The 15,363-nt window shown below is 34.7% G+C and overlaps 1 protein-coding gene and 1 long non-coding RNA gene across 2 annotated transcripts; both read left to right on the top strand.

The window, feature by feature from the left end:
• Window positions 1-1,012: 1,012 nt before the first annotated feature.
• Window positions 1,013-5,753, top strand: LOC145821072 (uncharacterized). The gene is made up of 3 exons (XR_014363110.1): window positions 1,013-1,458; window positions 3,111-3,229; window positions 5,348-5,753. It is a non-coding gene; the product is annotated as an uncharacterized LOC145821072 (long non-coding RNA).
• Window positions 5,754-9,005: 3,252 nt separating this feature from the next.
• LOC114316477 (putative polyol transporter 1) lies at window positions 9,006-11,395 on the top strand. The gene is made up of 3 exons (XM_082920438.1): window positions 9,006-9,599; window positions 9,751-10,113; window positions 10,219-11,395. Exons 1-3 carry the CDS (start codon window positions 9,449-9,451, stop codon window positions 11,301-11,303), a joined length of 1,599 nt encoding a protein of 532 aa, XP_082776564.1. The 5' UTR covers window positions 9,006-9,448; the 3' UTR covers window positions 11,304-11,395.
• The last annotated feature ends 3,968 nt before the right edge of the window (window positions 11,396-15,363 follow it).

The raw sequence follows: 15,363 nt of genomic DNA, 5'->3' as shown, positions 1-15,363 counted from the left end.
TTAGTGACCACTTTGTCTCTCTCTCTCTCGCTCATCACTCTGTCTCTGTCTCTCTCTTTATCTCTCTTCTCTATCTATCTTTCACTCATCTCTCTCTCACCACCCATCTCCTCTACCACATTCACTACTACTGCAAATGTCATTCCACTACCAGCATTATTACCATTGTTGCCACTTCATCTCTACGACTACCATTACTGCCAGTATCGTTACCACTTCACTACCACTACCACCACTACTACTACTATTACCTCTCCTTTACCACCGCCACTCCATCTCCTCTACCACTACCACAACTTCATCATCAATCTCCTTCGCCACCACCACCACCACCATCACCATCACCTCTTATCCACCACCTTCACCACTACTGTCGCTCTCTCTCCTCCACCACCTTCACAAAAAAAATGGGCTACAAAAATCATATTTTTCATTGACCATAAAAAATTAATTTTATTTTAACGAAAAATATTTTTCATTAAAATATTACCCCTACTTCTACCAAATAAAAAAAAAATCATTAAAATAAAAATGAAACAAAATTTCCCTTTTTTTTTCACTAACTCGCCCGCCCAAACTTAATTTCCCCCTTTTGTTTTTTCCCTCTGCCTTTCCCCCCATTTTTTCATTTCCTTTCAGGTTTACAGAGTCCTAAGTTTCGAAACAACACACTCTTTCTCTCTCTCTCTCTCACACACACGGAGGCGAGCGATGAGTGGCGAATATTTTAAAAGTATAATTCATTCTAATGTTTTTTAAAATTTTTCGATATACCAAACATAAATACACTTTAAAAGTATAATATTTGTAAAAAAAATATTTAAAAAATTCACTGAATACTAAAATAAAACAAATTCACTTAATACTAAAATATTTTAAAATGTCACTCTTATTTAAGTTCTAGGTACAAAAAGTTTTAGTCGTTATATATGGGTTATTTGCCAACAAATAACCAATTTAGATAATGTTTGGGAAGTGAGTTTTTATGTAGGTTTTTTTAGATGTAAGATATTAAAATGTCATTTTTTTTTTTTTTGTGTTTGGGAAGATAGTTGGATTTTTTTGTGATTGGATGTGATATTTGTGAGAAAAAAAGTGAAATGATTATGGGGTTGGATGTGATATTTTGTTTGGATGTGTTTTTTTTGATTTTGCAACATTTTTGTCTTTTAATGGAAAAAATGAGAAAAAACCTAGGTAAAATTCTTCCCAAACACCACCTTAGTCGCCACAGGTCTAAAATTTGAGGGGGAAATTACTTTTTCATTTCGCGCCCTCTTCTACATTCTCTGTTTAAACAAACACAAAAGTCCTCTTCTCTCACACATCACCACCAAACCTCACCCCACCTCATCTCAGCACAGTCCCTTACCACCGTCGCTCACCGTAGCTCACCGTACATTGCACATCGGCACCGCCGCAGCCGCAAATCACCACCGCCACCGCCGCAGATCACAGGTTCTCTCTCTCCCTCTCTGTGTCGGTTGCCCTCTCTATCTCGCTCTCTTCTCTCTCTCTCTCTCTCCCTTCCTCTATTTCCCCAACTATCAACTCTTGCTATAGGGTTTTATATGATTTATACTAAATAATTTCGTGTTGATTTCTTAAACTGGTTTGATTTTGGGCAATACCCCTCATTTGGATATATCCCATGGATTTATATGATTCTTTCTCAGATTTTCTTTTCTTATTTGACTGGCATATAAGATCTAGAATTCTATGAAAATAACAGGATTACATTTTAATAAATTACAACTATTATGAAACTTTTAAATCCTGCGTGGCTGTTTGTCGCCATCTCCCTTGTTCCTTTTAAAGAAAGGAGGCTCTAATCCCATTTATTTTGTCATTGTATTTTTTGATGCAATGTTTTGATGCTTAATGTGATCATCAATGATATGCTTTTTTTTCTATTTTCAAATTTTCAATCTTAGGTGGTATTTTTAAAGTTATAGTCAAACTCATTTATGCAAACAGCTTACAGAAGAAGATAAGGAGGACGTTAGAAACATGAAGGTTTTCTGGTGAATGCTTGCCATTTAAGTTGAACAGTTTGGGGCATGTGATCTGCACAAGCAGTCACACATAATCACACATACATACACACAAATGGAAAATTTATGTCATGCATAAAATTTCATGATTATTGTCTTTGTTATTATTATTTTAAGTTGCAGTGCATATGTGCTTGCATTTAGAGTTTCAAAATTTTAGGGTGCCTACCAAGTTGACACTAGTATACACACATGAAAGTTTATGATATTAATTTATCGTGCATAGGATACACAATAGAATGCTCTTCATCGAGTTGAACTGGTAATGTAGTGTCAGCAGGCCTAAGCCAAGCTGGTTGTACAGTTGATGTGCTTGTGGGATGGAAGCTGGTTTGACCTGCCTGAACCAGGCAAGCTTTTCCTTAACCAGCGTGTTGTGGTGGTCCAGTCAGTTCTGAAACTCTCATACTGCTATATTTTTCCTTCAACATGTGATTAGTAAGGTTTGAACTCAAGTAGAGAGTGTAATAGCTTAATACATCTGCTATTAACCCAGATGAACTTATTACTGGAAGGCTGTGATGTGGTTAGCTATCATTTTGCTTGATTGACTATGAAAAAGATTGTGTATATGTGAAGAGAATAGGAAAATACATAGACATGCGTACCCATATGCACACAAGTTTGCTCTTTTGTCTCCTTAATACAAGGCACCATCAGTGATGTCCCCATTGTTCATGCACATTGCCTCCAAACATAGGATCCCCACATTTACAGATCCCCATTTAACTTAAGGATTTATTACTAGAGATTTAAAAGGGGTGTTGATGACTTGTGGCTTCTAGTTGTTTTTCTTTGTTTTCATTTGTCTCCTTTTACACCTGTAAAACATGTGTATGTGTGAAGATGAGAATTGAGAAATGATATGGTTGAATGTATGTTTCATTGTATGAGATATTGCCTGCTCTGGTTTTTGACGTTTTGCATCACACATAAGTTTCTTGGTCAGTCTAGACTTTTCATATTTCAGTGACTGCTGCTTTCAGTTTTTATCATATTGCAGAGTAATTTGACAATTTAATTTTTAGATATGTAAGTAATTATTCTGCCATTCAGATTTATTATGCCACTAGACTTGGGTGCAAAGGGAAGCTGTCAAATTGGTGGAAATGTCTCAACTAATGCCGGTGGTTTGCGCTTTGTCCGTTATGGATCACTCCATGGGAATGTACTTGGTAAGGACTCTTTTTCTTATGTTTTCAGTGTACTCCCATTTCTATCAAGAAACTTATACTGAAGTCATTAAGGTGATAATTGCTTTGTTATCAGTCTCTTTAGGTATATCACTTTGTAGGCAACATGCATGCAGTAAAAATGTGTGAAGTTTTACTACAGCAATTTTGGACTCAGATAAGAGGAGAGAAATAGCCATAATTTAATATATTTAATTTGCCTTGTGTACAGAATGGCTGTACATCATCTGTAGGTTGAAGGATGAGAATTGAGAAGCAAATCTATTTTCACCTCATATTCACATTAAATTATGTATTTCCAATTTGGTTTACGGGTTACTCTTTCGAATGGATACTCATGCAGAATACCTTTATGCTTAAGGTTGTATCAAATATGGAATGTCAATGTTTTTCCCTCCACGTTGGGAACACAATTTGCTGATATTCGGCTTTTCAACAAAGCATTAGAAATCTGTATCTCTCATATAGAGAGAAGGGTTTGGGAGGATACTATCAAAATGAGTCACCAGAGCTATCCTGGATTCCTGCAGAGACTCTATCTGTGTGTCAAAGCGGAGCATCTAGTATGGTGGTTCAAGATGAGAGTTAGAATCACTGGATGCCTTTTGTGATTTAGTATATTGCCTTTCAATTTACGTGGATGGGGAAGAAACTGAGTTGTGAAGCCTCTAGGAGTGTTATATTAGTGGGAATTCAACTTCTTATAATCAGTAGTGCCATTTTCCATGGTAGATTTACATATAAAATTTTCTACTTACAGATAAATCACTGATTAGGCTTATTAATTTTGTTGTTGTGATTTCGAATATGGGACAACTAACTACTTAAAACAAATTAAGCTAAATTGCAGACAAGATGTTTTTGTTCTATCCATAGATCGCTGACTTTGTGATTAAAACACTGTTTATTAATTTTGAGGTTGTGAATTTGCGAACCTAAAGACAACCACTCTGAACAAATTATGTTAAATCAAGTCCATACCCTATCCACCGGTCCCAAGTATCAATAAAGACTAAACTTGACCTAGATAACTACACGAAGTCTTTGCTCCCTCAGTGACTTCTAATTTCATTGAAGTTAAGTGCATGAATTCTAATTTCAAGTTAAGTGCATGCAGAATCATCTTCGTAAATTAGCTAACATGCCATTGTAAAATTTCAAAGCAAGATATTGCCCTTTAAAAGTTTCATCAGTGTCAAAATCATCATCATCATCATCATCATCAAGATATCAATATTCATTCAAACAAAGACAGCTCTTTATTGGGTTGTAGCTTGCATGTTCATGCCGTGAAATGTGAAAACTCATCATAAGCTAAATCTCAGTCCTTGGTCAAGTAGGATCTTAGTTGTTTAGTTATCTAAATTGTGAAACTTTAGAGAATCCTATAACATTTAGTTTTGAAATTTCTACTAGTTTTGTCATGATTATTAATTGAAAGTGTCTTTAGTGCATTGTCGCTTTATTTTGTTTGTCATGAGCACCATTTGTGTGGTGTGATTGAGTTATATAAACCGTCTTGGTCCATCCATATATCAGGCTTGGGCCAAGTGTGGACTGGGACAATGACCCTCTTTTTAGGCGGATTTGGTGTATTTTCTGGATTTTTCTGTTCATTAGGATTGGACTGGCTTCGGAGGTTTTGTACTATCTCTTTTCTCTTTATCTCTCCATAGAATAATAATTCTAATATGGCCCCCAATTTAATGCTTTGTAATTTTCAATGTGAATCATGCCAAAACAAGAAGTTAATGTGAAAGCTACATGATAACGTATCTTTGTGTTAGCAAAGACTTTTTATTGGGTGTCCGGGCCTTGCCTCAATTAATTTTTAGGTATATATAGTCTTTCATTTAACTTAGTTTCCATTGTTGAAGCATAGGTCAATATTGGCATATTGTGGAACAATAGTTATAATTGATATATACATATGAATGATGTTTAATTTACAAAATGGTATTGATTGTCATTTAATTTGTTAATGTTTCCTTTACTTTCCATGTAGAAAAAATATTTTTTGTCCAATTTTACAATAAAGTTATGTGCAAATATTTTTAACCAAAAGTTACCTGACATTATTTTTCATTTTCTTTGGTACAGATGGATGATCTCGTGCACGAAGCTAAATTGTACAGGACTAATGGGCACTATAAGCATTTTTGGAAGGAATATATATTTTTGAATAGATGTGTATGGAAAATATTTGGGAGGAGTAGTAGTTATTTTTTTTGGATGAATGTGTATGAAAAATATTTAGATAGACTACTAGTGTGTATATTTTTTGATAGCTGAGCATGGATAACAATTTAAAACATAACAACAACTAATTGTTATGTTTTAAATTGTTATGCTAGATGGATGTGACTTGGATAATTATATAGATTACAAGTGGATTTTTAATTGGAGGAATATGTATCTTTGAAATTACTTGTGGATGAAAGTTTATAATAGTTGATGACTTTCATTAAACAAGTTTAGGCTTGGATGATTTATATTTTGTCAATTGTTCATGATTCAGTTGATTTGAATGAAGCTTGCAAATTACATATTATATTGAATGAATTGGATGAATTATTATGAATTACATGTTTATTTTGTTGGATGTTGGCGACCAAATGTTGATCTTGTTTTTTTTTGTTTTGGTGACCAATTGATTAGTTGGGAAAGATAACTAATACTTTTGCTGACAAAATAATTAGTCGTTAAAATTATTAATTTTGGCGACTAAAACGGAAATTGTCGTTAATAGGTCAATTGCCGACTAAAGTTTTAGTTGCGCAAACATTTTTTTTCGCGACTAACATATTTGGTGGTGGAATGTGACAATTGCCGACCAAATTTTTTTGGTCGTGGAATGTGCCATTTGCCGACCAAACTTGTTAGTCGTGGAATGTGACAATTGGCAACCAAATTTTTTGGTTGTGGAAACGGGCCTTAGTTGCCGACCAAACTATTTAGTCGTTAAATGTGCGAATTGGCAACTAACATATTTGGTCGGGAAAATATGACTTTTCGCGACTAAAATGTTTTAGCTACTAAATGGATTAGTCGCAGTAATTATATATTTAGCGACCAAAAATTTAGTCGGCAAATATGACTTTTCGCGACTAAAATGTTTTAGCTACTAAATGGATTAGTCGCAGTAATTATATATTTAGCGACCAAAAATTTAGTCGGCAAATATGACTTTTCGCGACTAAAATGTTTTAGTTACTAAATGAATTAGTCGCAGTAATTATATATTTAGCGACCAAAAATTTAGTCGGCAAATATGACTTTTTCGCGACTAAAAAACTTTTTAGTCGCTAATTACTTTCCGCGACCCTCAATTGGCGACCAAAGTGGCGACCAAAAAAATTAGTCGCGGATGACTTTTGCCGACTAAAAATGAACTTTTGCCGACTAAATTTTTAGTCGGCAAAAGTGTTAATTCTTGTAGTGCATGTAGCTTAGTTGGAACCTCATTCCTAATTCTATTTGACCGTCTTCTGCTATAGCTCGGTTAATGCTTTGACCGCCACTAAGTAGCTAAGCTTTTATTAATCCGATCAAGTATCTTTGACCGATCTATCCTTTGTTTGGTCCAATGCCAAGTTAGTTTTTGCTCTTAGCTCGGCCCAAGTTACACAATCTCTTCTATTTAGGTTGTTCCAATTGAGTTACACAAATTATCCTCTCAGACACCTGAACTTACACTTTAATTTTATATTTATTAAATATGTAATAGATATCTTTAATTACAAATATGCAAAAAAAAAAAAAAAAAAAAAAAAAGATGTTAAAATCCATGAGGGTGTCATGATTCTTCTTTATTTTTTTCTTTATTTTTTTATTACATTTGCTTTTAGCTTGAGAAATTTTTTATTACATTGGTGGGCAGGACATTTCTAACTTGATTTTCTCCCTTGTTTTTTCCCGTCAATGGTTGGCGGTAGAATTGTGAAACATGACAAAACAATTTTGCGTCTAAAAATGAAATCATGTGGTTAATAAAGAGAGATCCGTCAAATGATGAATTATTGATTGATTTTCGCACGCCACGGCCACGTGATAATTTTTTTCAATAACAAATTATTATATTATTCTTATTTTTAAATTATTTAACAAAATAATTGTTTAGCAGGATACGGGATCGGATTGGATTAGTATGAATGAGGTTCCATCCACACCATATTTGATGATGATTTGGGAGGAGAGATTAACAGTGTGAGCGGTTTAGTAATCCTCTGAGGAGGGGGAATTAACTTGGCTAAATTTTGAATAGGATTAGAAAAATAGTTAGTGGATTAAGTCTATTTTATATTAAAAATTTATTTTTTAATCAAGTGCACCAGTTTGTTTTAATATTTGTTTTAGTTTTTTTTAACATAGAAATATTTTTTCTATTTATTTTATATAAAAATAATTTAATAATCCCATCAGAAACCATTTCTCACACTGTCATCAAAACAAATACATTTTTACTTAATTCCCTCACTAACAATCCCCACATTAACAATCTCTTCACTAGCTATCCTCTCATTAACAATCTCATCCAACCTAATCTGTCAAACAAAACGTGACCTATAACTTTCATTTTATTTATCAATTACAGTGGATGTGGCTCTACTCCTAGACAATCGATAAGAACATATCGATCAAAATAGTAAAATTCTTAGTTAAATTTTAACAAAAAATTTATTATAATTTTTATTTTAGCTAACTATTTTTTCAAATATATTCTCCAATAAACTCTCTGTTTTTTATTTCATTTGTTGAGTTCTCTTTTCCTAACTACATATAATTAGTAGTTTGATATTCAGCTAAAATAATTAATCAATAATTAAGGGGCCATTTGGGAAGCAAATAAAAAGGTAGTTTTTAATTTTTAATTCATTTTGAGTCACATCACTTCTCACATTTTTTACACAAAAAAAAGACAAAAAACTAAAAAATCAACTTTTAACAAATTTCTCAAATCACCCATAAGTTTGATGAAGTGTATTTTTATAATTTTGTACTATAAAATAATAATAATAACAAAAAAACCTCTAAGACCAACTCCAATGATTCATCAAATTTAAATGCGATGACTATTCATCAAATGGATAATCAAATTTAAAATTATTCAAATTTTCCATCAATATGAAAAGATTAATGATTCAGGCCTCGAATTTGAGGCTCGAATTTGCCTCGAAATCATATTTTTTTTTTTTTTTTTTATTTTCTTCTTCTTCTTCTTCGCAGAACCAGAGGGGAGGGGAGGGGAAGAAGAGAGAGAGGAAGGGGAGGGGAGGGGATCCGGATTCGCCGAAGACTCGCCGTCGCAGCTCGTCGAGCTCGCCAGCCGTCCGATCGTCGCCCGATCCAGCTCGTCGCAGTAGCTGCACCGCCGTCGCCTCCGCCTCCGCCTCCGGCCCGCCTCCGCCTCCGGCCCGCCTCCGCCTCCTCTTCCTCCTCCTCCTCCTCCTCCCCCGGTGATTATGGCCCCCTCCAGTCCGGCCCACCGGCGACTCCCTCTTCTTCTCCCTTCCTCTCTCTCTTCTTCTCCTCCCCTCCCTCTCTCTCTCTTCTTCCCCTCCCCTCCCCTCTGATTCTGTTCGAGCCAAATTCGAGGCCTCTATCACGACTAATATGAAAATAGATGTATTTTTTATCAAATTATTGTTCATTATTAAATTTTTACTACCAATCAATCGGCCGTATATCTGCCCCCATCAACTAATGATTTGACCAAACTCTATTAAAATACTTTATATTAAATTTTTTTTTTCAGCAATGCTAGGTATCATGAAAAGTCTTTCATGAAAATAGTCATGAAAGATTTGTGACCTTTGGATTACACTTACAATAAAACACCACACACTAATCAAGGTAATCTAAGGATCACAAATTTTTCATGATCCTTTTCATGGCAAATTTTTCATGATCTCTAACATTTCTCTTTTTTTTTTTCTTACTCAAATAATGAAATAAAAGATCAACCATTAGAGACGCCAATGCATTTAACGGACGTTGTGGTCTTCAATCGTCATCCCGAATGAGGTAAGCCTCACTCTACTTAAGTACTGCACTGCTCTTGCTGTACCGCCACAACAAAGGAAGTTCAGCCTATTTCATCTCCCACTTCAACAATCCCTCCTCCATCAACATACCTTTACGTACCCCTCTCTTGTTCATGCCCAATTGAAGCTAGCTCTCATCTCTCTCTCTCTCTCATAGATGGCTGACCGGAAGCCTCAGAACAATGGTTTTTCCGGCCAAACCCAAACACATATTCCAGCTTTAGATCCACCGCAGAAACCAAAACGAAACAAGTATGCTTTTGCCTGTGCTATTTTAGCTTCCATGACTTCCATCTTACTCGGTTATGGTAAGTTTTATCATTCAAACATACTCTAACTGCTTTTTCTTCTTCTTCTTCTCCTTCTTTTTTTTTTTTTTTTTTTTTGGGGGGGGGGGGGGGGGGGCGGGGAATTATGGGAAGAAAGCTAAAGAAATTTACGGGTGATGATGATGTGCAGATGGTGGGGTGATGAGTGGGGCAGCACTCTTCATCAAGGACGACCTCAAAATCTCCGACGTCCAGCTGGAAGTATTAATGGGCATCATGAGCCTCTACTCCCTCCTCGGCTGCTACGCCGCCGGCAGAACCTCCGATTGGGTGGGCCGTCGGTACACCATCGTCATCGCCGCCGCGATATTCTTCGTCGGTGCCATCCTGATGGGCTTCGCCACCAACTACGCCTTCCTCATGGTTGGCCGCTTCGTCGCCGGCATCGGCGTCGGCTACGCCCTCTTGATCGCCCCCGTCTACACCGCCGAAGTCTCCCCCGCCGCCTCCCGCGGCTTCCTCACCTCTTTCCCCGAAGTCTTCATCAACGCCGGTACTATTCTATTATGTCCTCTCTCTCTCTCTCTCTCTCTCTCTCTCTCTCTCATGCACAATATATATATATATATTTTTTTTTTTTTACACAAGAAGCTTGTAGGTGTGTTGCTGGGATATGTATCAAACTATGCGTTCTCGAAGCTTCCACTTTACTTAGGATGGCGATTAATGCTCGGAATCGGAGCGATTCCCTCGGTGTTCTTGGCGTTGGGGGTCCTCGCCATGCCGGAGTCGCCACGGTGGCTCGTTTTACAAGGTCGGCTGGGAGACGCCAAGCGAGTTCTGGACAAGACCTCCGACTCCAAAGAGGAGGCTCAGCTGAGGCTCGCCGACATCAAGGAAGCCGCCGGAATTCCAGAGGAGTGCAACGACGACGTCGTTCCGGTGCCGAAGCGCAGTCATGGCGAAGGTGTCTGGAAGGAGCTCGTCCTCCACCCAACGCCGACCGTCCTCCACATACTGATTGCCGGTGTCGGAATTCACTTCTTCCAACAAGCGTCCGGCATAGACGCCGTCGTTTTGTACAGCCCCAAAATATTCGAGAAAGCGGGTATAACTAGCAAGTCAGATAAGCTACTCGCTACGGTGGCCGTTGGATTTACCAAGACTATATTCATTCTAGTGGCTACGTTTTTACTGGATCGGGTCGGGCGAAGACCGTTACTTTTGAGTAGCGTTGGAGGTATGATCCTGTCCCTCGCTGGTCTAGCTGTGTCTTTGACGATCATAGATCACTCGGAGAAGAAAGTGGCGTGGGCCGTTGCTTTGGCAATCACGACGGTGTTATCGTTCGTCGGAACATTCTCGATTGGGATGGGCCCCATCGCATGGGTCTACAGCTCAGAGATTTTTCCGTTGAGGTTGCGGGCACAAGGGACCAGTATAGGAACAGCTATGAACCGTCTGATAAGTGGGACCATATCGATGACTTTTATCTCTTTGTACAATGCGATCTCGATAGGTGGAGCCTTCTTTCTCTTCATGGGAGTGGCCATTGTTAGTTGGGTGTTCTTTTATACGCTGCTCCCAGAAACACAAGGTAGAACTCTCGAGGAAATGCAAGTTTTGTTTGGTACCTTCTTTAAGTGGAGATCGACTCTCAGGGAAATGGAGAAGAACAAGAAAATTAGGGATAATGATAACAGTAATGGTCAGATTCAGTTGGGAACTACCCCCAACAGCTAAAGATTAGGTTTTGATCATGGTACTTTTGTTAAAGAGAAAAGTTAAGAATTATGAAAAAAAATTTATGAAAATAATCATGAATGAGTTATGATGTTTGGATTATTTTGATTAGTGTGTGATATTTTATTCTAAGTGTAATTTAAGGATCAAAAAATTTTTATGGTTATTTTTATGAAAATTTTTTCATAATACCTAAAATTGTTATTTGTTAAAAACGTGTGGTTTTAGAGTCATTTACATGAAGATTACTATATCTATCATCCCTTTGGTCTGGTTGGCTTGAAAGAAAAAGTGGTAAGTAATGAGAGATTGGAGCAGAAACAGATGTGTAGCAAGAAACTTGGGATATTTTAGAATTTTCAAAAATTTACTAATTTCCCTAAGTAAGAATGATGATTGAAAATAAATAAATAAATACTATGAGCCCACTTTAGGTATAGTTGAAATAAATAAATAAATATTTTGAGTAAATTTAGGTATAAATAAATATTATTATCGAATGAGAGTTGTATAGTTGAAATTCGATTTATGTAGTGTAAAATTTATGTATATAAATCTCAATTACAAGATTATAATTTTGAGTAATTAAGTTAATAAAAAAATTAAATTTGAAATTTTTTGGAAAATTTACACTTAAATGAATATTTTAAAAAATATTTTTAATTAATATTAAATTTTATAATATTAAAATATAAAATCATAAACTTTTTCTTGTAATAGTAATTAATTTTTTGAAAAGTCACTCCCACGTGATTCTCGAAAACAAAAATTTTTACGTAGCCAAGTTTGGTATTGGTAGTTGTCTTGATACTTTTATGAGTTTTTATCTTATATGATATACTAATGGATTGATATTCTTTCATATTTGCATTTCAATAAAAATATAAAATTTTCTGAAAGGTTTGTAGGGTCTATCATGAATATCATTTTGATAATTTAAATCGTTTATTTAAAAAAATTTCAATGTATATTATCTATAAAAAAAATTTAATTTGATAATCGTAATATTTTTATTTTATTGTATTTATTTTTTAAAAAAATAGATGATTTATTTTTTAAAATATATTTATTGTTTATTTTTACGGAGAGATGCAACACAACGAAAATAATTTATATAAATATCAAAAATATTACATACGTACAAAAAATTTTAAAAAATTTTAAATATTAATAATTAATATCATAAATTTTTTCACTAATAGATAATAATTTTTTTTTTAAATCTCTTTGAACAATAGTTTTTCCTAATATTTATAAGATTTTTGCACCTAAGTATCAAAAATCCTAGGAGCACAGAGGATGGAACATAGAAACTAAACACATAAACTGTTCACCGATTGTCCAACTACTTTCTCAACGCGTGTGCTTATTACCAAAACACATTAAATCTTGGACTAAATAGCATATGATCCCATAGAAATGAACTTTTCACCAATTAATTTTATTTATAATAAGTCACTAGTTTGTTTTTTAAATTAAAAAATAAATATATATCATTTTTTATCACCATTCTTGGTATGTACTCAAGAGATTGTGATCCTCTCTATCAACAATAAGTGCAATAATTTTTTTAATTTAAATTTATTATAAATTTATATGGGGCTTTTACTCATAAATTCTACTGTATAACATGTCACTAGGTCTCATGACTTTTTTCCCTTAATTTATTCCCATTATATAAGTTGTTTGGAAGACAAAATATTTGAGACATTTTTACCCTTAATTATGTGCAAGGGCAAATCTAGGAAGTCGTCAACGTACTTGTATCGAAACTAATTTTTTTATGTTTCAAACTTTATAATTTCATATTTTCGATTTGTACATCTATTTTTTATATAAAAAATTTATTGTTTTAAAAACTATTCAACGATATTTATAAATACAATATCTCAACTGATTATAAAATTATGTAAAATGAAAAAAAAAAAAACTATAAAACTTCACACTTGATTGAATTTGAAAATATAAAAAATTTCACTTTTGAAATTTCACATTTTTTTCAAATGTCACATAGTTTCTCAATTAAAAAAAAAAAAAAAAAAACACTTCAAACTTTCAATTTCTAATACAGTGTGAAATTTCACATATTGTAAATGAAAAATAAAATAAATATCACAATGTCATATTAAGTCCTAAAGATATTTTTAAAAATTTATAATTTTTTTGTTGAATGATTTTTTTAATTTTATAGAATAAAATATGTGAATGTTCACGCTTTGATATGAATAAGAATAATGAAAATATTACTATTTTGAATTACCTAAAAAAAAGACTAATGTGAATTGCTTTTTCTTTTTGAAAAGTGTGAATATTCACACTAGTTTTTAAATTTTCTAAAAATTAGTAGTATTTTATTTATTAAAAATATAAATATTCACATTTATAATTATCACATATTTTAGAAAATTCACACTAAAGAGATTTACATTATTATCTAACTGTGGAGATTTTTTTTCAAGAATAGAAATATTTTGATAATATGTATATATAAAATAAAAAATAAGTCGTATTGTAGAAGATAAATTAGATTAGATACTCTAATGCAATATTCTTCTATAAGAGCATCTTCAATCCTTCATCAAATCTTTCATCAAATTTAAATTTGATGAAAAATTGATGAGAACGGTGCTCCATCCGTTTCGTCAATTTGGTATCAAATTGATGATGTTTTAAACTTTTCATCAAATTGAGGATGCTTGGAGCCTTTCATTTAAATTACTGTAAATAATTGTTAGTGCAGGAGGACTGGACAACCGAACAGTTTTCCCCTTGAACATTGACTTCTTTGCAATTTACATTGTCCGATCGACCGGTTGGACATCCTCCCAGTTATCCTCCTGGTGGACCGATGATTCGATAAAAATTCAAAATTTTCCATTTGAATGCCCGGTATCAGATTAAGTTTTTACTCAAATTTGATGGGGGGGAAAAAAAAAGAGTAAACGTTGGAAATACTCTAATTAAGTTACAGATTGAAATAAGATTCTATTACCAAATTTAGATGTTATTAAAAAATAATTTTTCGATCCTTTTAAAAGCTATAAGATTGAATGAAATTATAAATTTTGAATATGACCAAATGATATACAAGTTTTAGTTAAGGAATTTACGAATAAAAATTGTGTGAGTACGAAATAATCTTCACTCGTATAATCCTATTGATCAAACTCGTATTCCTTCAAGCATCAATGTAATACCTGAGATCACAAACGTGAGCCAGCAGGCGGGTGTATGCCGGAAACCGCTTCAATGCCTAAGTCATCAAGTAAACTAAGGATACAAAAGCTCTGTGAATGAGAGTATGAATGGCCATACCTGGATAAGAGATTGGCTTGAGCTTTTGTAGGCTCCGCGTGGCATAATCCTAGTAGGACTCTAATTCCCCTTAGTAAAGTTCTCCTAGGAATCACATTCCTAAAAGATAATGCATTTCCTTTGACACCTTCCTCACTGCAAGCCAAGTGAGATGGCTCAACTCTTTGCTCGGTTAACTCAATTGACTGAGCTAATTTCACCCTGTTCGCCACCAATAATACCGAACAACATGCCTTGCCGTCATAAGCTTACACGGCATGCCACCATGCTATCACCGCGTGGCCCATCAATTAGCTCGGTCAGAACCTCATTCCTAATTTCGTTCAACCGTCTTCTGCTATAGCTTGGTTAATGCTTTGACCGCCACTAAGTAGCTGGGCTTTTCTTAATCTGGTCAACTATCTTTGACCAGCCTATCCTTTGTTTGGCCCAACACCAAGTTTGTTCTTGCTCTTAGCTCGACCCAAGTTACACAGTCTCTTCTACTTATGTTGGCCCAATTTGGTTACACAAATTACCCTTTCAATTGCCCCTTAATTCCATTTGCAACGCATGATTGGGATACGTTGTCAAGCCAAGCTACGCTACTCTGGTTCGGTCATCATTTCATTTCGATCCAGAGCGATCTAATTTGCCGTACATTACGTTCACCAACCACGCTGACATGATGTCATTTCTGGGACATGTGGCCGACCACCATTGCGCCTGTGCACCATCACAGTCGTCACGCACTGGCCAAAAATTT

Source organism: Camellia sinensis, chromosome 3 (assembly GCF_055761805.1).
Source record: "Camellia sinensis isolate YWXY chromosome 3, ASM5576180v1, whole genome shotgun sequence".
Lineage (NCBI taxonomy): Eukaryota > Viridiplantae > Streptophyta > Magnoliopsida > Ericales > Theaceae > Camellia > Camellia sinensis.
The sequence above is the reverse complement of the archived record's forward strand: the minus strand, read 5'-3'. Positions and strand labels throughout refer to the sequence as shown.